Genomic DNA, 26,145 nt, shown 5'->3' with positions numbered 1-26,145 from the left:
CTGAATTTATTTGCAACATTAAAAAAAAGCTGTTGCTATTTTCAGAAGTAAGCATCCTGGCATTCTCTTGATTTAACTTAGGGATAGGTAATAGTTTGGTATTGTAAGTATCAACTTGACCTTTGTAGCAAGAAATGTTTCTTGGTTGAATTTCTGATGTCTGCTATACTTTTATTGGCGTGTGGAAATTATTCTTATTACAGCTCTCAAATGTAGTATCAATCCGTATGCTAAATATGACTATTAATTTTTGGTGATCAGAATCCCATTTATTTCCAAATGATAAATATTAAAGGTGCAGCTACACAAGAAGGAAACACACTCTGTGGAATAATGTAAAATTAAAAATTTGAGGCATACTAAGTAGCAAAGATCAGAATGCTAATTTTACTTAACCGGAATTCTCCCAGAATTTTTATTTTCATAGCCCTGTAGCCAAAAATAGCATTTTTAATTTTAAACTAAGATTTTTGCTAAGAGTTTCTGGTCTTATAAATACCCTGTATGTACATAGTTTGGCAAACCCAGTATTGGTGAGTCAAGGTTGGTTTGTATTTTAAGGTAGATGCTATTAAAAAGAGAAGATGGTGCTTTATTATCAGTGTGAAACATTACATGCCATTTAAAGCAAAGACAAAGATTTCTGGTTGATGTGTACTGATATTTACATTCAGGCATATTAGTATATACACTAATGCAAAATTTGTGAAATACTAGTTTTAGAGTCCCAGATATACTGTATATACAAAGCACAAAAATATTGTGTTATAAGTTTCTCAAGTGACTTTTGCAGGGAAAGTTGAGTCTGACACTATAATATATTTCAGAATTTTGAGTCAAAATGGTATCATCAATGAAATTCGCCAATTAAAATTAGAGCATGTGAATACTAGCCAATGCAGTTGATAACCACTCTTTTAGAAGCTCTGCCATCACTGTAGTTACTAGATCCATTATTATAAAATGGAGCTACACTTGCATTTTTATATTAATTTCTTAGTGCCAATATCTTTGATACTTCACAAGAAAAGTATTTGAATACTTTGTTCACTCAGATTGTCCTACAAGATGATGATCACATTAAGGAATCTATGTGAGATTATTTCTGCTACAGTCTGATGTCTGACCTTTTCACTGGTTATTCTATCCTATGAAACAGCAACAAGGCAAGGAAAAGAAATGAAAAAAAAAAAAAAAAAGAAAGTGCAATTGAATTGCACTTGATTCTGACAAAAGATTCTTTTTTCAGATGTGCACTTAGCTTTTAAAAAATGTGATTTATATTGATTTGAAAATAACTATTGAGATTTTAACAAGTAAATGGTAAAATGAGTAACAGTGAAATATTAGATGTTGAACATTATGTTAATGACTTGGACCAGATCATTAGTCACTTAATAGGATACTCTGGAGAAGGAATCACTTATTTATAGCCAAATGTTTATCTAGTGACATACTATGGCATTATACTAAGCTCTGGTGATATAACAAGAAGTAAAATTATTTTAATTGGCTGAATAAAGCTTCTATAATTATGGGAAAGGAACTAAATGTTTAATCAAATACATGATTCTCTTTAGAATTTATATAGTTCCTTAGAGAAATAGATGAGTAACAGTTTTCAAGTATTTTAATAATTATGAATTAGAAGTCCATAGGATGTGTTTATTATTAGACATTCTAATAAAAATAGCTACCATTTATTGAATGCCTATTTGCCAGGTATGGTATGATTCTCTGTAATCCTTATAATAACCTTGAAAGGTTTATTAATTTTTCAATCCTTGGTTATAAATTAAAATTCAAGGAATATTGAAATAAAATCTAGAGTTATAGGTTCTTATCAAACTGTATAGTAATTGCCTTAAACTGTCTTTCCTTTAAAACTAAAAATTCCATCAAAGTAGAGGCTGTGTCATTCTTGCATGCATTTATCCTCAGGACTTGCAATGGTGGTTGTAAAATAGTAAATGTTCAATATATGAGTGACTAACTTTCATAGAAAAAACAATCTTCCCCTGATTCTATTAAAAGGCCGTTAAGTTTTACTTGTCCCTGTAATTACAGGGCTATGCATGATCATGTTGCTTTCTTCTCCCGGTCTGGCTGTTCTGAGTTCTGCATAAAGGAGTTCATGTGCAACTGGCAAATACTCAGAAAAACTGAACCTAGAACAATGCGGCTTAGTGGAGAAAAGCAGTGCACACCTTAATTGTATAATGATGGTCTCATCTGCAAACTAGACAATCTTTTTCAGGATGATCCTCTTCAGTCTTTCATACCTCAAATGTTAATGGTCTTCTTCAGGCTGTTACTAGTTTAATTATTATCATTTTGAAAAACTGTTCTCTAATAATAATACCTAATATGAAATTGGACCCCTGAAAATAATCTATTTATATCTCTAGCCATCTAATCATTGCTTTGGACAGGATAATCTTATCTACTGGTTCTCAAACTTTATTGTGCATCAGAATCACTTGGAGGGCTTGTAAAATACAGATTCCCCCCAGAGTTCATTTAGTGGTTCTGGCCCAATACATTGCATTTCTAACAAGTGCCCAGGTGATCCTGATGCTCTGTAATCCCCTAAAAGTGGAATAAATCCTGGATCAACACATCCAATTTAAAGGGAACAGTTAGGGAAGAAATTATTTTCCATCAAAGCAAGGCCAACAATTCTAGAGTTTTTGTTGATGTTGTTGTTTAGTTTTCATATGAAAGTTTCCCTGCAATTTCATTGCTGATGTGTTTTCTCATACCTTTTGGGTCCAGTCAAGATTCCTTATCTGAAGACTGTTTGGTAGCCAATTGGGTTGTTATAGGACAGAAGAATCACTCATAAATTGAGTATCCACTGTTTAATAAGAATTGATGATGTTTCTCCAAGAGAGAGAAAATTCAGATGAATAAGCTACTTAGTTCAAAATAAAAATTAGTACACTGTCCTTTCCCTCTCTTTCCTGTTACTGGTGTGGAGGTGGTGGTCTAGGGAGTCAAGTCTGTTGCCTGCAGGCAATGTATATAACTTCAATGCTGTGACAATAGTGTGAGAAGTGTGAGGACAGAAGAAGCAGCAACATGAGTAAGAGAGTGAATGGAGGCCTTATAGCCCTTGGGGAGTAACCTGTAGCTTTTCTGTAAAGCACAATTTAGTACTTCAGGCAAACAAGTTTTAAATCTTATTCTGTCTCTAGATTCTAGAACCATAGTATTTGGTACTGCATGAAAGATCTGTGCTTGATTACAGATGAACAGAGGATGAATTATTATCATTGAATAAGTCAGGTTATACTTTCTTCTTTGCTTTTTTCCAGGTGAGTCTTCAGTCATCTAGATGACTGAAGATATTTATGGAAATATTTTGATGCCATAGATTTTTTTAATCTATAATTTAAATTTTTAGTTAAAGTTGAATCTAAATGTTTAATTTAAAAAATCTGTTTTGCCTATATGCCCATAAAAAGAATTGGAATTATCATAATTACTTTTGAATGACATTTTGCATTAGGATTCAGTTCCCATGCTGATTTTCTATTAAACTGGGAACCTGGTTTTTTTTCCTATTCTTTTTCACTTATTATTTAAATAAATGTAAAATGTAATATTCAGATCAATTTTCAAAATGTTTAGTAAATTGAATTAAAATTGATTACACTGACATTTTAAAAACTGTCCATCTATTCTAGCCTGGCATTCATATTAGCTTGTTACAGTTCTTGTAACATAAAATTTAATGTATTTTTCCCTAGTCAGTAGAACTGGTTTTATAAATACCCAGAAAGAATCTAGTCACATTTTTTTTACCGACATCGTTGCAATGATGTGAGAAGAATTACCTCAACATTCTTAATATTTAAGTTCTTGGATAACAGAACTATGGTGATCAGTATACTTGGTGGAGGTTTTAATGATGCTATTTTTAGCTCCCAGAAACCAGTGTTATCTATTTTATGTGTCCAATGTCTTTTTACTCTAAACTAAGTTTTCATTATCAAAAGTTGAAAGACTGCTAATGACAATAAAAATGCTGGAAGAATGCAGGGATGAAATATAAATAAACCTCAAGTTAAATAACTTGGTCAACATGAAGAAGACCGATTATTTATACTATTTTATATGGAATACCCTGTCCTGGAACCTCTGAGAAATGGATTGTTACTAACTCGCTCTATTGGAGTTTTATTTTATTTTATTTTTCATGATTATAAAAGCTTGGAGAATACTTTTATAAATTGTAGTTTGAGGGTATAATTTACATGTAAAACAACAAAAGATATATATTATGTCAATACAGATGGTCCCCAAGCTTGATGGTTCTGTTGCTGAACCAGGTTCATCCTGCCCTATACACACAATGAGCCAAAATGCTGAAACACCGGAGGTTTGCAGCAAATAGACAGCTTACTCAAAAGGTGACCGACCTCGTGAGGAGATGGGAGAACAAACCCCAGATCCACCTCCCTGAAGGCAAAGGGCTAGGAATATTGATGGGGTAAGGAATAAAGAAGCAGGGTGGTCTGAGGCTTGGGGAGCGGGGGGAAAGTGGGGAGCGTGGAAGGTGATTGAGAAAAGGTGTGGTAACTGTCAATTCGCACAGGTGTAACTAAGCTACAGGTTTCTGCATGTTCAAAAGGTCACCTAGCAGGCACCCGGCATGCCTGTTTAAGGGTCCGTGATCCTCTCCAGTTTTAACCAGCTCACTCTGACCACACACAGCTGACTCCAAGTTCCTAGAAAACTACTCAGGCAAACATCTTATTGTTTAGGCTGCGTGCCCTTGGAGGACATGCAAATCTTAAAACAATCTTGATCAGTGAAGGCAGGTGAAATGGATTTGACTGATCATTATGTACAGTTTCAGTTCCATCTACAGTTTTTGACTTTACTGTTGTGCAAAAATGATAATGTATTCAGAAGAAACCTTACTTTGAATTTTGATCTTTTCCCATACTAGTGATATGCCTTTTCATATTCCCTGAAGACGCCGGGCAGCAGCAAGGAGCATAGCTCCTAGTCAACCTCAGTCATCACACAACCATTCTGTACCTGCACAACCATTCTGTTTTTCACTTTCAGCACAGGATTCAATCGAGTACATGAGATGTTCAATATTTGATTATAAAATAGGCTTTGTGTTAGATGCTTTTGTCCAACTGTAGGCTTATGTAAGCCTGAGCATGTTTAAAGTAGGCTAGGCTAAGCTACAATGTTTGGTAGGTTAAGTGTATTAAATGCATTTTGATTTAATGATATTTCCATTTTGGGCTTTATCAGGAAGTCACCCCCATCTTGGGTCAAGGAAGATCTGTACTAGGATTTTTGTTGTCTCTCTCATGTGTTTACCACTAGTTTTATATATTCTGTTTCAAACCACTCTGAGACAATAAACAGTGCTTCTATTTTTCATCAGTAGGTAATATTAAAGCTTATTCTGAATATCTAAGATAATTATTTGCATTCTAAGGGATAAGATGGTGGATTTGAGAACATGAATGCTGGACCTACTTGGTTAGACTACCTGTTAGAGACAAAACAAATCTCTTTAGCCGTAACTCCATCAGACAGTACTTTTGCATCCTTTTTAACTCTCAGAAATTCTCTTTACTTTCTTTATGTGTAAAAGAGAAAGAACATTTGTACTACGTACGTGGATTTCAGTTATTTTTTCTTTCCAGCTTTATTGAGATATAATTGACATACAGCACTACCTAAGTTTAAGGGGTATGGCATAATGACTTACATACATCATGAAATGATTACAGTAAGTTTAGTGAGCATTCATCATCTTATATAGACACAAAATAAAAGAAAAAGCAAAAAAAATTTTCCTTGTGAAGAGAACTCTTAGGATTTACTCTCTTAACTTTCATATATAATATAGAGCACTGTTAATTATATGTATTATGTTGTACATTACATCCCTAGTATCTTACATGTTATAATATATATATTATAACTGGAAACATACCTTTGACCACCTTCATCCATTTCTTTTTCCTACCCCTCACCTCTGGTAATGACAAATCTGTTCTTTTTTTTTTTTTAATGAGTTTGTTTTTGAGGTATAATTAACCTATAATACTATGTTAGTTCCTGGTGCACAGCATCATGATTTGCTATCTATATATAACAAAATTATTTCAAGTCTAGTACTAGACTTAGCATCACTGTAATCATCCACCATATTTTTTCTTGATTTTTGCATTATATGAGTAGTCATTGTTCAAAAGAAATCTTACATACTCGAATGTAAACAGATAAAAGTAAGTCTGCCCTGGTTGGGGGAAGAACCTCTTCCGAAGAACACTGTGAGTTACCTCGCAGGTGCCTTGGCATCCTGGGGGACAGAGAGTTTAGACACCATTGTAGGCAATCTCTAAATTTCTTCCTAGGTCTAAAAAGCTACGGTTGGTTACATAATCCCTGAAGTAAATTGCCAGATCCACAGGATTTCCACCCCTTGAATTTTATACACCAGTTTCTTAACTGAGTGAAAGTTTACTTGTAATATCAGATGGAATTAAAACAGTTTTTCCACTGAAAGGAATATAAGGTTTTTCTTGTTTAGCTTAAGTCAAATGTAGTTTGTAACAACTTTAAAAAATTTGTAATTTTTTTTTGGTCCAAAGATAATTGCTTAATAAGTAGGAGTTAATCTATGAAAGAAGGAAAATTCAGAGCCATTTTCTACTAATGCCTTTGGAATTACATTTTCTTGCCGATCTACTTTAAAAAAGGGAGAAGAGCTACTATGACCAGTGGATTTTCACTTTAGGGTTTGCCCTTGGGAGTGGCTAGATGCTAGTAACTCAATTTGTGATGCAGAATTTATTTCTAATATAGAAATGATGTTCTAAGTGTACACCAGAGGCTACAGGATTTTTAGTGCAGTATACTATAGCTCATTTACAGGTGAATTCCACAATGTGTCTTATTCTGGGAATTCCTCAACTATTATAAATGTGATTTCTATAGGAAAGTGAGGTTTGTATTTCAAACAACCAATGCAGAGATGAATGCAGGGTGTTCCAAGTTGGGGACTGACCATATTTACTTATTGATCCACAGGTGCATATATTTAGTAATTGTGCATCCATCCATAAGAAAGTACCGACACTTTCTTTTTCCCTTTTGCAGGAAAAATTGAATTTAGCCTGAGAGGTAGAAACAGAGGGAACATTTTTAGGATTAAGCTGTATGTGTATGTGTGTATGTGTGTGTGTGTGTGTGTGTGTGTGTGTGTGTGTGTATTTAATTTAGATATAATAGAGACTGAATGTAATAAAATTGATAGGTGATACTAAGTTAGCATTAAGATTTGTGAAATGGACAATTGCCTTGCATAAAGACCTAGTGAAAAATCAAGCCAGTCTTCCATAAACATTTTATTCTAGGGTGTGCTTGTTTTCCGAAACTACCTCTACTAAATCTCCTGTCAGTCTTGAAACTAGAAGGCAGAAAAGCTTCTAGTGCTACAGCCAACTGCAGTGTAGCCAGAGAAACAGGCAACAAAAATAGAACACCAGGATTGCTGTGCGTGGGTGAGGCAGAAACCACATTATGAGCAAAAGCTTCCAGTATTATTTTAGAACCAATACAGAGCTCTGCACTTCTCTCCTTGCTCTTCCAAAAACACATAGTACAAAAATAAAATGAAATTAAATGTATGTGCATTTGCCCTCTTAGAATTATGATTCTTAATTTTTTTTTTCCCTTCCTTTCTTTGGAAGCAAATCGCCAGTCTGGAAACACAGTGTGTAAAGCAAGCTTGGAGGGAGGAAAGAGTTAATTGCTTTTAAGGCCCTGCAATAGAGAATTATGGTTTGAAAGATAGAGGCTGGACAGCTGGGTTTGCTGGGGTATTTTTAAATGCATTAATGCAGGCTCCAATCACTCGGCCATGCTTGACCTATTTTTGGCTCAGGCCGACCATTGTTCTATTTCTGTGCCTGTGGGCCATGCTGTTGTTGATTCATATGCAAATGGATTATCACTAGCTTTAGCCAACTTGAGCTGAGAGAGACCAGAGAGGGGGAAGAGACACACACAAACAGATAGGAGAAGGGCACCGGCTGAAGCCACTTGCAGGACTGACGGTTCTTGCAACGAAACTCTAGCAGCCTGAGGAACTATAAGCCAGGTTTAATTAGTTTCTTTTTCTCGTGGGTAGAGTTAATATTTTTCTACTTATTCTGACAAAGCCATAACCCTGAAGCACATTCCTATTGCCCACCTGCTTTTAGTTTCCGGGATAGCCTAAACTCCAGAGAGCTATAGCATCCACTTGCTCCTTTCTGCTTTGTACACAGGTTGGTAACAGAGGACAAGGGTCCAGGTCTTTTGAAAAGTGTGTGTCCATATTAACAGAAAGGAAATCATTGTCGAAGTTGATCCTCTGCTGCTTTTCCTCGGGGAGGAGGGAGGACTGGCCAGGGTAGCTCCTGGGGCCCGTGCACGGAGCAGTGATGAATCTTTCATGGAGCTGAAGTAAGTGATTGGAATATGCTGCAGACAATTTACGAGACTGACTCGTGTTTTTCTTCAGATGGGGTGGCGGGACGCGAGCAGCTCTTGGCTCAGCAGAGAATGCACAGTATGATCAGCTCAGGTAAGATCCTTTTTCATAACTGAAACATTTTCCGTGTGAAAGGGAGCTGACTTGGGAAATGGAGCTAAGAAAAGCACCTCGCTGAAGGGTTTGCTGCTTTTTGGTGTTGATGTTGCTATTTTCTTGGTGCGTCTGTAGGGTTTAACTTAGATCCCTTCCATTACTGTCTCTGTGCATATTCAGTCTGCCCAGGGACAGGCTGCTTCTGAATGAAATCGCAAAGCTTCTGATGAAGGTTGGGACTGAGATAAGTAAAATGTAGTTGGGGGTGTTTTGCCTTACTCTGCAGCTAGGAAAAGGAGGTCTCTACTGATTGTAAGCGTATTCTGATGGGACTTTAAAAATCAGGTAAGTTCATATTGGGGCTCCAGTTTAAATTGCAGCCTCCTCTAGCCTGATGATTTTTTATTTACAGTGTGCATACAGAAGCACGTCTATTTATAGACCTACCTTCTGAAATGTGTTTGCTACAGGAGTTGTGAAGGTAGTTTTATGTGGCTTTTTCTCATCAGCCCAAAATGAAACTACTTAGGATGAGATAAAATTATTATTAGCAGATGGTTATTTTCGTTTTCTTCAAAACATTTGGGGAGTCTAGCATTGTCAGGCAGATGCGATGGCGTAACACACACATAAAGGTGTTATATGCAGGTGCAGTGTTTTAAAGAATAACAGAAACAGATTCCCATTTCTAATTTCTCTGTGTCGGTGCTTGTGCTGATGGGAGATGAAGCTTGTCAGCTTTATCAATTTCTATTTGTTCCAAGAGCAGACTCTCTAGGCAATAGCACTTACTTGTAATTGTTGTTTTTCATATTTATTCCCTACAGCTAGCTCATAAAGCTTGGGGGACTTTTTGTTTTGGTTCTCCTGCATGTTTTGATCTAAACTGGCTTCAAGTTCTCCCTCACATCTTCTGCGTTCCTCTGTGGGCTTAATCATAATTATAGATCACCTAGATTTCCATGATAAGAATGTAACATAAAGCAGCATTTACTTAGTAGAGCTAGATGGGAAGGAAATATTCCACAGGTTGGCAAGATGTCTGTTTTTGGATTGAACACCTTCTCATCTCTGCATCTATGTTTGAAGCAAGTTTTCTTTAAACCTTGGTTAGTTATGATGATTAAGATCCTTCTGTTGAACCAGTTTTTTCACAAAATCAGAATAAAATGTCAATTTTGTACAATTTGGTGTGTTTATACTTAAGTGACAGAAATTATATTATTTAGTAGTGTCTGCTTATCTAAAGCAAAAGTACCAGAATTTCAGTACAGTTTGTTATCTTTGTGTCTATAAAGTTGACAAAAGCTTGGGGAGGGGTCAGCTGGTGCGTCTCTGATGGAACTGGTCATTTAATTTAGCATTTTAGTTTTTAAATATCAATCAACTATTGAAATTACTATTTTAGAGATCTTTTTGGTACTGCAGTTTATACTTTTAGTCCTTATCTCTGTTAACAAGTTTAATGTTTCTTTCACATGGTGGAAACAAAGCTGTGCCTTTCAAGCAGTGACAGTGCTGGCGCTGAATCTTGCTACAGGTGTTTGCAAGCTTCACTGTTTTTCAGTGTCTTTGATAATCATATGTAAATTCACCCCGATTTCAGTTGGCATTGTCATTTTCTGACATTTAATGATTTTTATACAAATCAACAATATTTTCAAGCAAGGAAGCACTTGAGACTGTGCTATTGTCAGTTTTACAGGAAGCAACATTTAAGCACCAGCTATTAAATGAAAAGTGATGTCAATTGACATCAGCTCCCAAACCTGTCTGGTATAAAAATAAGGAAACTCCAATTTCTATTTATTTTTAAAATTTGAAACTTAAAAACATTTGCATTCTTCCTGCCATGTCCTGTAACATTTTATTTTGTTTAATGTAATGCACTGTTAAGTTTAATTCCCCTAGTCTTATGTACTTGAGGCAGTGGCTCTCAAAGGTGGATTCATCAGAAGTATTTTGCAACCTACTGATTCCTGGGGTCCACACCTAGTGTTTCTGATATAAATGGTATGAGAAACTGCCTGGGTATGGGGATTTTTAAAATCCTGAACAGTTCTAATATGCAGCAAATTTCGGGTATGTAAGTGTAGGGGGAATTGAAAGGGACGCTGGTGACCCATGTCAGTAGGGTTTGTCCTTTAAGTTAATTGCTAAATTAGGGCTATGTTTGTCTTAATTTAGCTACAAATGTTGTTCAACTCCCTTTTGGACCAGTGGCATGGATGTGATTGATAGGTTTAGAGATGGATGGAGTCTTTTCTGAAAGAGAAAAGGATAAATGGTAGCAGTGCAGGGTGGTGGAGGGAGCACTGTTCTAGGAGTCAAAAGCTCTGTGTTCACGCAAGAGCTCTGCTGCTAGACAATTGTGTACCTGGTTTACTCATCTGTAAACTGGAGAATAATGAAGAATAATGATGCGTACCTTTTGGCATTCTTGTGAGGTTCAAAGGTAACATGTCTTTAAAGTGTGTACTCACTATTATTATTACTACTTTTAGTGAAAGAACCTGGGTTCCTGGCTCTCCAATACCATGGTCAGTCTCGCTGTATAAGCCAGATGAGCTAGATTGTATGTCACATAGGGGAATGATTTTTAATTTTGATAATAGGTTTTCTTTAGTTATCTTATAAATGAGCTTTTTGGGGTTTTTGTTTGTTTGTTGTTTTTTGTTTTTTTTGTTTTCCTGATCTGATAAGAATTAAATTCTTTCCTTGGGCAAATTGTGACTTTAAATCAAAGTGGTTAGTGTGTGTGCATGTGTTCTGTGAAATGTCTCATTACATAATAATCAAAGGCAAAGAAGTTGCAGAATATGTAATTGGACAGTGCAACCCCAACAACAGATTTCTTGACATTAATTGTTTAAAAAGCTCTGTTTTGTTGTTAGTCATCGCTTTAGAGTTCCCATTTGTTATTCTAGTTATATTGGATAATATGCATTAATAGATGGATGATTATTTTTTTCTTTCAAGTTCTTTATATACTATTGAATTACAGGTGTTTTCTATGGTTCCATTTTTTCCCCCCTAATATTGATCCAGCCAGGCTAGACATCTAAGGTAGAATTAGGTTCTAAAATGTATTCTGCTAATGTCTTTTTAACAGAAAGCATTATTATATTGAATCTTGGAATTCAGTATGAGTGATGCATTTTGCCAGGTCAGTCACCACTCTTGTGGCTTGTGGAGGCCAATATAAGTGATAACTGTGGCGGAAACTGAAGCCCGTACAAGCACTGACCCAGGTCACTCAGCAGTAGCTGGCAGAATTCGGGTTGTTCTTGCGTTGCCAGGCTTGTTGCTTAATGCATTGGACAGCAGAGCTATCCAGACAATATTGGAATGATTATTATGAAAGAATTTCCTTGAGTTTGTACGCATCAATGTAAAATACATTGGCAATACGGAAAACTCATATTTTCCCTATGCATTCTTATTTTAGAGTATAAAAGAAAAACATTTGAACCTAAATTCTGAATTTCCTTTAAGGAAAATGTGTCTTCACCCTGTCAGAATCCTTTTATCTCTGAGGGAAAAGGAACATTTTAGATTCAGTAGTCGTTCATGTCTACTTGGAAAGCAGAATCTAATTATGAAAATGTGAGTCTGTGAAATGCTCCTGTCATGTCAAGAATCACTTCTGGTATTCCCCATAATTACTATTTTGCTGTTCTCTAACTCAGGTTATCTCCACTTAGAAGGCTGTTATCAATTGGAATATTTGATCGGTAGCAGTCAGAAAGCTAGTTATAAATAGGCCCATTGAGAATGGGGACAAGAACGAGTATGTGACATTTCTGGGGTGACACGGGTGGCATAATTGTTATGTCCATTAAGTGAAAAAAATTCAATAAATCCCCTCCAAAGACTTAAATAAGCTCAAATTCTGAATTTAAAATCATGATTTTGATTTTAGAGATGAGACATTTGAAAATGTACCACATAATTTCTCACTACTGATCGATAATGAAATGATCCTAAAGTAGTAATAAGCCAGCACCTCCGCACCCCACATGCACAATATTCAGCATTGACTGAGCAAAGAAAATGATGCAGCCTAATGCAACGTATCTCAGAAACTGGTAGTCAAGGGAAAAATGGAAGCAAGGAACTTTGATCAGAACAGTGAGACTTAACAGGGCCTAAATCCTGCTCCTCCTTAGAATTTTTCTGACAAGATGACAACTTCCTGAAAATTCTCGCTAACATTCCCAAATCTGGAGGGAAGCAAACTGAGTGGATATCCCCAGCTTTTGGTGGTGGTGGTGTTTTTCTCTTGTGACTGAGGAATAGTAGAAAGGATTCTGGAAGAGAAACTGTGAAATGGAGGAAGGTGAGCAAACACTGCCTCTCTCGAGAAATGAAGGCTTCAGAGCACCACTAACTTGGAAAAATAATCTATAAGTCTTTGCAGTGAAATACCCTTCCCCAAGTAGTCTTAGAGATTCTACCAAGAAGACACCAACTCACTGAATCCATGGAATTGTCTAATATATATATATAATTGCTCCCCACAAATAGAGCAAACAAGTTCTTAATAAGAACATAAATTCCCTAAAACAAGAGCTCAAAGATGAGACAATAAAACAATAGAATGGGATGAAAAGGGATATTTTAGGTCTAGGGAAACAAATTTAGAATGAAAAAAAGCATGATAATTATAGAACAAAAATATTCATTAGAAATAGCAGGAAACAGAATAGACACCAGTGAAAATCTTTACTAACAAAGAGGAAAGGCTGGAGACAATCAGGGATTAAAAAAGGAAAATGGATTAAAGCAATTGGAAAGAAGTCAATAAGAAAGACAAAGACAGTGTAACAAAAAGTTTATTTGTGTCCCTGAAGTTGATATTCCAAAACATTGAAACAGAAGATCATTTTGTAAAAGTGAAGAAAGATTATTTCACTGAAAAGGAAAAAAAAATCTGCAGATTGAAAGAGATTCCATCCTTTAGGAAAATTTGCTGCAAATGCCCAGCACAGAGTCATATCTATCCTAACTGGGCTATTGAAATTCAGATAATTCTTCAGGGTTTCAGGCAGGTAAAGCAAAATCTGCAGTGAGGGGAGGAAGGGAATGTGTGAAACTCAGGAAGGCTTTTCAAGCTTATCCAACATTCAGTGCCAGAAGATAATGGAGAAAAATCTCTGAAGTTGTAAAAGAAGTACAACCCAGTGTTCCACCTAGTCGAGATGTTATTAAAATATAGAGAAAATAGGTAGGCAGGTTGGAATTTCTCAAACGTGAACTAGACTGCTTGACAATGAAACCTACACAGTGAAGAAATGAACCTTAATTAAAAGCAAAAAATGAAATTCAGAAGCGAAGAATGCATACATAGTAAGATTAATGGGGCAAACATTGAATCCCTTTAGACACTATGAGATTGTGGTTATAGGACAGAAAGCAAATTTTATGAAGTAGGGCAATGCAAAAATATTCATAAAGCTCATCCATATGAGGCACTGGGGAGAGGTGAGATGCAGGAATGTGCGAAAGTGCTAATATCTTCTCCTTTCTGAGCAGGGACAGACTCCCTGATGCTTAAAATAGAAACACATAGTTTTGAAAAAAGACTCCAAACACTGATTTTTTAAAATAGTTTCTTCATTTAACCTTAGATCTTTTTGGAAATAGTACCTTTTAGAGGAAGGAAACATTTAGTATATGGTCCCTTCAATAACACTTTTTCATTATAAATACATTTAATTTCAACGTTTTTAATATAAAACTTTGGTGGTATGATCTCATTTTATAAAAGTATATTTTATCTATCTGTCTCCCAGGAGAATTTGTGTATAAATAGAAAGAAATCAGGTGAAATTGTGTGTGTCTGGTGGTTGTGTTGGAGTTGGTGGTAGAGGGGGCTTTTGTTTTCATTGTCATACTTTTTTACCTTGTATGAATTTTTATAATACGCACATATCTTGAAAAAAAAAAAAAACCTGTTTCTTACACACCCCCACAAGAAGCTACAGTGCCAAAATACTAACAGTGATTTAACTGTAAGTAGTAGGTATATAAGCTAGGTTGTCTTCGCTGCAAGTAACAGAAGAGTCTATTCGAAGTAATAAATGACAAGAGAATTTATCATTTAGTAACATAGCGTGGTAGCCAGGCAGCACCAGGGGATGAATGATATCAGCAGCAGTCAGGTTCTTCATACCGCTGTACTCCGCTGGCCTCAGAGTTGGTGTCATCATAAGACTGTTTCCTCCAGTAGTCACAGGTTGATTGTAGCAGTTCCAGGCATTGTGTCTACAAGAATGATACATTCCAGAGTTACAGATGAGAAAACTTTGCTTCCTTGGCTGTTTTCTTAAGGAAGGAAGTTTTTTACCCCAAATTTAGGTAGTAAATCATCCTTGGTCATTGAAAAGAAGGATAGGACCACTGTGATAGTTCCCTGGGACCATGGCTGAGCCAGGGAGGGTGGAGGCTGCAGCTAATAATCTAGTTTCTATATGGAAGAAGACAGGGTGAGAAGAATGGATGTTAGCTAGGCACCACAGTATCTGCTACAGTGTTCATTGGTGGTCGGAATTCTCTTCTTTATAATTTTCTTTGGTTTGTAATTTCTCAAAATATAAATAATCAAGTGAGGGAAGTGGGCTAAGTAATTTCTCTTTCAATTGAATTGTGTGTGTTACTTCATGTTCATGAAGATATATGTCCATTTAAACACTGATAATTTTTCTTTTACTAGTATTGAATAGAAAGCACTTCTTAGTACTATCTGTTGCTAGAAGGAGCCCCTAATAAAGAGATTGAGGTAATGGTAGAAGAAGACTGGATCTCTAGGTTGCAAGTCATTTTTTTAGAAAGGAGGAAAATCAACATTGTGGACTGGTGCATTACAAGCATATATTATAAATTTGAGTAAAATTTTCGTTTATTACTGGCTTTGAGGGATACAGAAACTATTAAGACAAATTTATCTATTAATGTGTAAACTTTTCAGTACATTAAAAGAGGATTGTGTTTAAAATATTCAGAATGCAACTTCTTTGCCAGTATGTTGTTATAATTACTACATTTCCAGAGTAATGAACAATTTTAACAATCTGGAATGGAAACTGCATTTTAACAATTTTTTCCTGAATTGGAATACTTTAAAAACAATCTAATTGGAATAAAAGCCCATGAAAGTGACTTTTAAAACAAGCTTTCTCTAGATGAAATTCAAAGATATTTTGGCATGTGCTTCAAATCAGTGTATCAGGTCTATCCTTTTCTTAAAAGGAAGTTGAAGTACTAGTAGTTAGTAGCTTGGGATTCGAAGTGCCCTTACTGCGGGTAGTTATCCCTTTTCTAATCTTAGAAGATTGTCAGTCAGGAAATGAAAGAACAAAAAAATGCCTTGTGCCCACTAGTTCCATTCTTCTTCCATTAACTCAGTTGCATAAAACAAATTTAATTTAAACATGAGTTTTTATAATACTAAATGATGTGTACTTTCAAATGTTATCAGAGAACATTATTTAGGATTACTCCATAATGCTATGCTTCATGAACACAAAACTAAGTAATTCTTACATTTTAGAAGTCCATTGCATTTATTATTTCCGTGTTAAATTTTCCATAGTAAAGTAAGTCATGGGTCTTTTATATTTGGTGTTTTTAAAATACCCAATAATTAAATCCAATGAAAACTACATTTAAGGAGGAAGGAAATTTACCAAACCACAGAGCGTAACTAGTCATTGACTTATGATTAAACTCTTTGCATGTTGATAAGGTTGGAAATACCCCAGAACTTCACTTTCTTGCTTCTTCCCCTCATGGTCTACCACTTGCATTTGATATGTTTCATTCGTAATTTATATTCAGTATTGGCACAACTGTAGCTGTGTGGATGTTATTTTCAATTATTCAAGGTAAGTTTTGGTGGGTGGCTAAGGCATGACAACATTTCCAAATTCGGTTAAAATATGAGAATGTCATAGAGTGTTTTTTTTTTTTTTTTCAAAATTTCAAATTAAAAACAAACCCATAAAACTGGGAAAATTTCAATGATTTTCTATTAAATTACATTGGGACCGAGAGTTCTTGCTTTAGTAGAAACATGTTTACCCAGAAAGTTTTCAGGGAACCCCACATAGGATAACTAGAAAAATGTCTGGAGAATGGAACTTGATTAAGTTTTATTGATGTTTTTAAAATCTGCTTACAAACAGAATTCAGGTATGTATTTGAATCTGTGATTTTATATCAGGAACTACTTATTTTAGATTAGAAAGAAAAATGATCACCATCTGTTATCATTTTCTTGGTTTTCCTGCCACATTCTACTCTGATCTAGTTGTTTGGTCTCAATTTAGTGATTGGACCCATATATTTTCTTTTTTTTTTTTTTTTTATTGCTGTCATTCTTATTATTGATATAATAAGCTAATGTTTCAAAAGCTTTTTCTGTACCAGGCATTGTTTTATCATTTAATCCTCTCCACAGTTTGATGAGGTATGCAGTAGTTGCAGTATATTTTTCAGATAAGAACATAGTTTCAGTGAAATTTACTGATGGTCATCACGGCTAGGACCTGGCAGGGTCAGGAATGGATTTCTTCTTAACCATGCCCCTACCACTTTTTCTAAAAGAGAAAAATATTTAGCATAGGATAATGTTTATCATATTTGTTTGGTGCTAAAAATGTAGAATCACCTATATTTATATGCAAACATTTAGGCACACTTCTTAGTCCCGAGAGGTTTACAGCACAAATAAGCAACTATGTTGAAAGGTTTGCTGGAAGAGCCTTACTTCAGAGTTCCAGAACTTGATCGTTAAACTGGAGGAAGTTAACACTTTACAGGGCTGAGACCAACTTAAGGCAACCTCCGAAATCCCATGACAGACACTGTGGACAAAACCAATATTCCCAGTGCATTTGGCCTATGTTTGTTAACGCTCACAGTAACATCTCACAGATCATAAAGGTAAGGTTTGTACCGCTGCAAAAGAGCACCATTATTAATGTGTTGTGGCTGAAGAAGGTATTTTTTTCAAATGTTAGCACCATGGGTTTCAGTTTCTTTCAACCAAAATGTCTGAATTATACCACCCTGGTCTTTACCTAGAAATGGGGACAAGGAGAAGTTTATAAAGTTTGTGTTTCCACTCAAGTCCTGATTTCTACATGCACCATCAAAGTTTTGAGCCCAAAGAATGATCTAGCTAACAAAATTTAGATTCTGCCTATTTTGAATATATATATTTGTCCAATTTGTGTCCAGTTTGGACATTTGGGTGAAAACTGGATGGCAATGTCTGTATGCACCAATATGATATCACAGTTTTCTTTATCTTAAGTTTTATTTCATTGGATGAATACTGTATGTTTTATAGGTGGCTTATGTATAAAATTCACCAGTTAGATGCTTATCTGGTTATTCAAGACCCAACTCTTTGGTTTCCTCAACTAATTTTGAATCTTGTTTGCTGTGAGAATCTTGAGCCATCTTTATGATTCAATACATTGTAAAAGCATTATTGATTGTCATGTTAATGACCAACATAATTTACTGCCTTCCTAGGGAAAAAAGCTTTCAGAAGATCATTAAATGCATTAAAATCTGCAGATGCCCACATGTCTGTGGCTCTCTTTAGCAGGCTGACTCCTTTGGGTCAGTTATTCTTAGCCTCCGTATTTCTATCTTATGGCATTGCAGGTCTAAGATTAGCTTGTTAGGCGTTATCATGCCATCTGAGTTACCTCCTAATATAACTCTACACTGGAATGATTATTTATAGAAAGAGCATTCTGTCATTTTTGGGTTATTTCTAGTAGTTTAAATAAAGAAGAATAACATTCAAGTGAAACCACAGATTCCTTCCTGCTGCCAAAACAACATGATAACTGTCTGCTTAAGGGGCAATAATGTTTAAATGTGTGCTTAGGGTGATTGCAGAATTCTTTTTATCTCTGCCACTTTGACAGAAAGGGGAGGCCTTTGGATAGTGATGTATAATGCTTATGGAAAGGCAGAGAGGAAGCCTTGATGCTTTCTGTCACAAAGCACAGAGGACTCTGGTTGATGATGACAACAAGCGACACATAGAATTTATTTTTAGAAACAGGCATTGCTAAGCTTTCTGTTTGGTGTTAATATGGCTCATAAACAGGGTTCCTTGCTGTTGACCCTTCTGGTGAAAATGATGTTTTATACACACACAGAGCTCTTTTTTTCTTTTTTCACTTTGCAGGTGATTCTATTATTAAGAAAAATATTAGAACTGTTTTTTTAAGCTAAGAAATCTAAATTCTATTAAATTCCTCTAATAAATATGGAGTATTTTTAAATCCCATGAAGCTTAGGATTAAGAAATGGTTTATGAAAGACAATTGAATATTATAAGCATAGTGAATATACAGGTTGGCTATAAAGTGTGGGGAAAAAAGTCAATGTACATCATAAATGACTGTTAATGATACATTACAATGCCTCTAAAATGATATCATCTATGCTTTTAGTTTTATTGCAGCAATATATGATATATAAATATAATACATAAAATATAGCTATAAAAGATTATGATTATGATGAATTAATGTAAATTGCTGATTTAAATAGATGAGATAAAATTCTCAGTATATTAAAAAGTAGGTATAATCCTCTGTTAGTTGTTCTGGTATAACTAACTCTTGATGAACCCAACAAATTTCAGGTACAATAAAATGTACAATTTCACGTTTAAGAATTGTTCTCTTAGCTTACTTAAACTGTATGCTTAGGAAGTGATACTTTGCTTTAAAATTAGAATTGTGATTTTAATCTGTTAAATTTACATTTTATATTTCCTGATTTTTAACTCATTGTTAGATGATGAAAGTATTAAAGTGGTATTCTAATACATTTCATGTTTCACATTAATCAAAATGCTTTAGAATGGATAACTTAGAGCTCTGTAGGACTATTCATAATTTTGTTATTATTTCCTTAAAAAGCATATTATCTTTTTTAAAAAAGAGTATTTTTGTGCTTGTGCTCAGTGTGAAGAATCCACTGACCATTAGGAATTTGCAGAATGACAGACAAAAAACAGGAAACACACAGCAATTCAAGTGTATTCTCAAAGAAGCCAAGATGTAAATAAATCCAGAGGGTGGAAGTAGAAGCAACTATAGGAACCAGTTGCATCCCAACCACTCTTAATTAGCAGGTTGAAGGTTTGAGGAGGGTGATGTAATTGTTTGAAGCTTTGAAAGCTGAGGCGAAATAGTCATTCATCTGTTCATCTTTTCACTGAAAAATATTTGAGAGCTATCTATGTGCCAGGTATTATTCTAGGCACAGAGGATTCAAATATGAAACAGGACAAGGAGGCACATGGTAGACTAACGGTTCAATTGAATGATGGATGGATAGGCTTCTTTAGATTGCAATGAGTACTAAGGGAAAATAAAATTAAAAATGGGATAGAATGTGACTGATGGTAGTAGGGGCCGTGTTAGCTTGGGTAGTCAAGTAAAGGCTTTCAAGGAGGCTAAGATATAAAGAACATCTTCCCAGTGAAAGTATGTTTTCCATCAGCGTTCCATTTGGGCTAATCAAAGAGAATGAAAGCACCATTAAAAAAGAACAGAAAATGTTACAGTGCTTTTTCAGTCCTCACTTACCTCTGCCTTATGCAAGGACTGGGGGAACTTTTATCAGCATGTAGATGAGAAAGCCAGGCTGTTGGCTGTGATTTTCTCTTTTTTTCCAGAGAGAGACTGGAATCAGCTGACCTCTTCCTAGGATTAATGCTGTAGAAATTAGGGACCTTGTAGAAACTCTTACCATTGCTCCTTCCTAAAGATTCATCTTTGTCCCTATTCCAACTCTTATCTCAACTATGCTGAAACTTCTTCATTATGAACCATCCTAGTAGTTTGGTGAAGTGAATAATTCTTTCCTGGGGGCCAAAAAGAAAGGGACCAGTATGTCCTCATCAGCTGAAGAAGAGAAGCCTGAGGACTTTTTCTCATAAACACAATATTGTGCACTTTTTAAAGGGGTATAAAATACAATATTCATTACATAGGTATTTATTAAACACCTGCAGTGTGCCAGGCAATTAATTGAGAGAAATCATGGGTCAGATAGCAACCTTGCTAGATAGCTGTAGAACTATAACTTCCAAACAAAATGTTCAGAATACATAATCTTCATTGTGTTGGCCAGTGGATAGATTTGTGACAAATTGTTACGATAGTTGAGTAAGGAAGTATTTCATGGAGGTGACAGATCTATTTTTAAAAAAGAAGAAACAGCAGTGTGCTGAGAGCTAGTTTTCCCCCATGTTCTGAGCTCTCATGGATAGGGAACAATGATGGATACACATAGTAGAATGGACAAACATTTTTGAGGGACTGACACATTATCTCACATGCTTGATGCCTCATGGGGTTTTCCCTCAACATTCCAATTGGTCTAAGTCAAATGGAATGAAAGCACAATTAGAATAGAGCAGGAAGTGTTCTGAGGCTATTTTAAACTCCACTGACTTCTGCCTTGTGGAAGGGATGGGGAAGCCTTTATTAGGGAGTAGGTGAGGGAGCCAAGGGAAGGCTGTCAGCTACAATTTTTCTCTAGCCTCAAGAAGACTGGGACTGAGCCAGACTCCTGGCCAACATGCTTTGTTGGATTCCCAGTGTAGCTTGAGAAAAATAGTTATTAGCTACCTTCTTTTTTCCCCCCAAGGATTGTCTTATTCAATCAATATTTTTTGAGTACTTGACAGCTGTATTTTTAAGCTAGATTTCTTGTTTATCTGTTATTATTGTGTGTATATACACACTAATAATCAGCTATTTCCTTTTTCTGAAATAACCCCTCTACTCTATTTCAACTAGTCTTCACTGGAGAAATTTAACTCTTGCAAAGCCCAGTTCAAATGTCTCTATATCTCTAAATTTTCCCCAATCCCCTGCAATACGTCCCCAGTTGTGTTATTAATCTCTCTTCCTTCTCTCTCCCCGCACCCCCTGCCCATAGTCCTTTAGTACTTTCTCAGAACATTCCCAGTTTCTGTCTTATACTGTGATTATTTATGTATGTGTGGCCCCATCCCCCCAATTATTTATATTATACACTCCAAGAGGAAAAGGATCATGTTTTACTTCTATTTTTATCCCCTGCAGTGCCTCCCACATAACTGATCCCTGAGACTATTTTTAAATGAATGAATGAATGATTAAAGTGTACAGTGGTATTGTATAAAGTCTGTTTTAATCATTTAAAAAATTTTTAGGAGTGATTCATTCTTTTATGTAGAAAATAAGTCCTCAGTTGTTTGTAAATTTGAAAAATATAGACTTCTGAGGATGTTAGAGCCTTTGACTCAAAATGTTAAACTATTCATTATAGAATGTAAGCTCAGTACTGTGACAATATGTATATGAACCTTTAAATGTTTCAATTATTCTTAGCAAAGGCAATTTTTGAATATTCTTATTGAATTGATTTTTCAATGAATAATGCCAATAGAAATTTCATAGGATACATGCCTACATTCAAAATGTTAAGTGTGAAATAGCTAATTTAAGACTGCCTGAATATAAATACATACTTTTTTATCCAAGGAGAAGAATAAATTTGGTTGTGCAAATGATTACAGGTATACATTTATATTATTCAAACACCACTTCACATTTAACCCTATTTTCCTCTTTGTGATACTTTTTATGTAGAGACAGTTTCTTAGATATAGGACAAAAATGAGTGAATTTTTTTTTTTTTTTTTGGTTAACAATAGTATTTGAAAGAGTTTTTGCACCTCAGATTGCTATTTAGAATGTATCTTCATTTATTCACGCATTATTTAATTGGCCATATTCTTTGAGATGAGGGCAATGAAAGATTTTTTTTTTGGTAAATAAACACTTTATTAATCAAAATTGGAATGCCAAAGGTATCAGTAATTAAAAATTATCTGAGGGGGAGGGTATAGCTCAAGTGGTAGAGTGCATGCTTAGCATGCACAAGGTCCTGGGTTCAATCCCCAGTACCTCTTCTAAAAATAAATAGATAAACCTAATTATCTCCCTCCCTCACCTAAAAAATAAAAAACCCAGAATTTAAAAAATTATCCGAAGTAAAATGTCAGAACAGGAAATTTACAGAGTGAGATATTAAGGAAAAGCAGATGGAAGGAGTGAATCAATCTCTATACAGAGTTATTCAAGGAGAAGAATGAAATTTATGTATGTCTTAAGTGCAAAAGAACTGGTGAAGAGAACAGGTATAACATATGTAGGGAAAAGACATACTTTTTTCATGGTAGTCTTTTTGCTCTGGTTTAAACTTAAAAGTTAGCACACGTTAGGATAAATTAAGTACATTAAGGTTCAGAAAATTGAGTTAGTTAGTAAACAAGTATGAGCCAAGAAAGGAGTTGGATAATAAAACAAAATTTTGCAACATAGCTCTTGAACTCAGCTTAGTAGAGCACAGGGAATGACTGCTTGCCCGTGTTCTTTCAGTGACTTTGCAAATGCTGCCAGTTACCTTTTCTCATTATTATGGAGCCAGGTTCAGATTCTCAGTGCTCTAATAATCATATCGAAATGGAACAAATCAAGATTGGTTGACCTTGGATTTAGAAGTTTCCCATTCTTATATTAACCATTACCAAGAAATAAGGATTAGTTCAAACAAATTTCGAAAAGAATATAATTTTTGAAGCTATAAGCACAGTTAATTGAAAACACTCATTTGCTTTCTTTTCTGAAGATGAACAAAAAACGTTAGAAAAAAATTACCTTGGTATCAACTTGACCTAACTTGCATATCGTAAAAAGGAGCATAGTATAAACAGTCTCAGGCAACTGATGATTAAACATAATAAAAACAAGGCCCATAGTCTAAAATTACTTCCTTCAGATTTTAATCAAGATTCAACTCTTGGGGAGGGTATCGCTCAGTGGTAGAGTGCATGCCTAGCATGTATCAGGTCCTGAGTTCGATCCCCAGTACCTCCATTAAAACAAATAAATAAATCTAATTACTTCCCCTCCAATAAAACAAACAGAAAAGAATCAATTCTAACTATGCCTTATCTCAATAATTAGATGGAAATTACCCCACATCATTAGCCTGGAAAGATCAATGATTCCTTTTTTCAAACTTTTTTTTTGCCAGTATATAGTCCTAAACCTGAATAGGGATATAGCTCTAGAAAACCTTATATGAGTTCACTTTTAGATAACTAGAAAATGTATTAAATGGCTTTGTACACAAGGGAGAGAACATCTTTCTATTTCATTATCTCCTACCCAGTCATGTTCCTTGGGCACTGAACCAATATGTGGTAGAGATTATGTTTATGCTTCACTAGTCATATACATGAGAACCATTTTTCCCACAGCTGCACCATCATTGAATATTGTCAGACTTTAGATTTTTTTTGCCAAACTGAGAGATGAAAAATGATCCAACATTACTTTTTTATTGAATTTCACTGATTGATTACTGTTGGAGTTGATAGTTTTCATATATTATTAGTCATATGGGTTTTCTTTTATGGAGAAATGATTTCAAGAATGCCAGAATGCTTAAAAAGAAAACAAGTCTATTGGTGAATGTCACCTGTTAACAAACTAAAGTAAAAAAAATGATCATTTCATTAGATGCAGACAAATATTCAATAAAATCTAATACCTTTCCAGGATAGAAATGCCTATTAAACTAAGAATAGAAGAAAAAAGTAAATGTTATCAACCAAAACCCTCTCTGAAACTTTATATTTAATTATAATTAATAAAGTTAAAAGACATTCTCTTTAATTGCAGGAACTTTAGAGGTCCTAGTCAATGTTCCAAGACACAAACATTGAATAAGACATATAAGATTTTGAAAGGAAAAGATACTAATTGAACTAATAAATAGTTCAGTTAGATTTCTTAGTACAAGGTCAGTGCAACATAAAAAACTGAAAATATTCCTTTATACCAGAAATAACCAAACACAAAATGTAATAAGAATGACAGTAGTTACAAATAGCAACTGAAACATTTATAGAGAAGTTGATAAAATTATTGAGGGCATATAAGGAAACTTGAAAAAATTTGAGATATTCTGTGACCATGAATAGGAAGACTACTTTTAAATGTCAGTTATTTGAAAATTAATCTATAAATCTCTTTGTCCGTGAACTAGCTTTCTTTAAAAATAGGCAATTCATTCATAATACAAAAGTCAAATGTACTATATAGTAAGTAAACTATGCATTTTTAGTATATAGTGAGTATGGAGTATATACTCTATTTCCAGCAATTATTCAGTTCACTGCTTCAGATAGCCTGACATCAATTTCTTCTGTACTTTACCGATGTTAGTATTTTAGTACAAACTCAGTTAAAATCGTAACAGGATCTATCTGAGAACGTGGCATACTGATTCTAAAATTCCAATGTAAAAGGAAGTGTGGCAATTTCGTAAAGCAACAGATTGGGATAAGAAGGATAGATACCAAGTTATACAAAGTTGTATTAATCATGTTTGTTTGGTTTGGGCAGGGACATAGTCAAATAGATCAAAGGACAAGAATACAGAATTACTTTTAGTAACTTTGTATATTGGAAGAGTTTGCGTTTCAGGTTAATTATTTGGGAGTAATTAATATATTTAATTTGTAAACTTACAGTCAAATGATGTTATATTAAATTATCTATTTTTGTAATACAATTGTTATCCAGTTGGACAGGTTATAACATCTGTAAAGCTGAGGTATGGTATAATGCATGTAGGGTCTTGCATTTTATAGAGGGTTGAGAAGGAATTTTATAAAGATCTAGGAAGAATTTTAGTTAATTTAACTAAATTAGGTGAGAGAAGAACTCAGTGTTTACATAGCTCACCAATTTTCAAAAGATAATTTGAAATTAACTTAAAAGATTCAGGTTTAAGAATACCATTGAGTGAAATAAAAGGGTGATAATTCAATCCAGGAACAAAGGTAGATACATTGCTCTGAGGCCTCATCAAATAGAAGCTGCTGAGTAGTGTATAAAAAAAGACCAAGAGGAAGTGATTTTCCCCCCAATTTTATTGAGAAATAATTGGTATATATCATTGTATAAGTTTAAGGCATATAGCATGATGGTTTGACTTGCATATATTGTGAAATGATTACCATAGTAGGTCTCGCATTACATCCTGTCTTCTCATGTGGATAGATAGATACATAAAAGAAGAGAACAATAAACAAAAATAATTTTTCTCCTTGTGATGAGAACTCTTTAGTACTTACTCTCTTAACAGTTTTCCTGTATATCATACAGCAGTGGTAGCTGTAGGGATCATGTTGATCATCCCGAGTACTTACTTATCTTATAATTGAAATTTATACATTTGACCACCTTCCTGCAATTCCCCCTCCCCACCCCAATCTCTGGTAACCAGAGTTCTGATCTCTTTCTGAGTTTTTAAAAATTCCACATAAAAGTAAGATCATACAATATTTGTCTTTCTCTATCTGACTTGTTTCACCTAGTAATGCCTTCAAGGTCCATCTGTGTTGTTGCATATGGTAGGATTTC

General features: G+C 34.8%; 1 protein-coding gene across 10 annotated transcripts in view; it reads left to right on the top strand.

Annotated features, from left to right (window-relative positions):
- The window catches only part of HDAC9 (histone deacetylase 9), an 819,260-nt gene that overhangs the window by 339,541 nt on the left and 453,574 nt on the right, over positions 1 to 26,145 (top strand). For 7 of the 10 annotated variants that reach the window (XM_074367374.1, XM_074367375.1, XM_074367376.1 and 4 more), the window contains one exon: positions 8,549 to 8,611. In XM_074367374.1, the coding sequence (XP_074223475.1) occupies positions 8,549 to 8,611 (63 nt within the window). The other 3 variants (XM_074367377.1, XM_074367378.1, XM_074367379.1) reach the window with 3 other exon arrangements.

Source organism: Camelus bactrianus, chromosome 7, assembly GCF_048773025.1.
Source record: "Camelus bactrianus isolate YW-2024 breed Bactrian camel chromosome 7, ASM4877302v1, whole genome shotgun sequence".
In the NCBI taxonomy this organism is placed as follows: Eukaryota; Metazoa; Chordata; class Mammalia; order Artiodactyla; family Camelidae; genus Camelus; species Camelus bactrianus.
The sequence above is the reverse complement of the archived record's forward strand: the minus strand, read 5'-3'. Positions and strand labels throughout refer to the sequence as shown.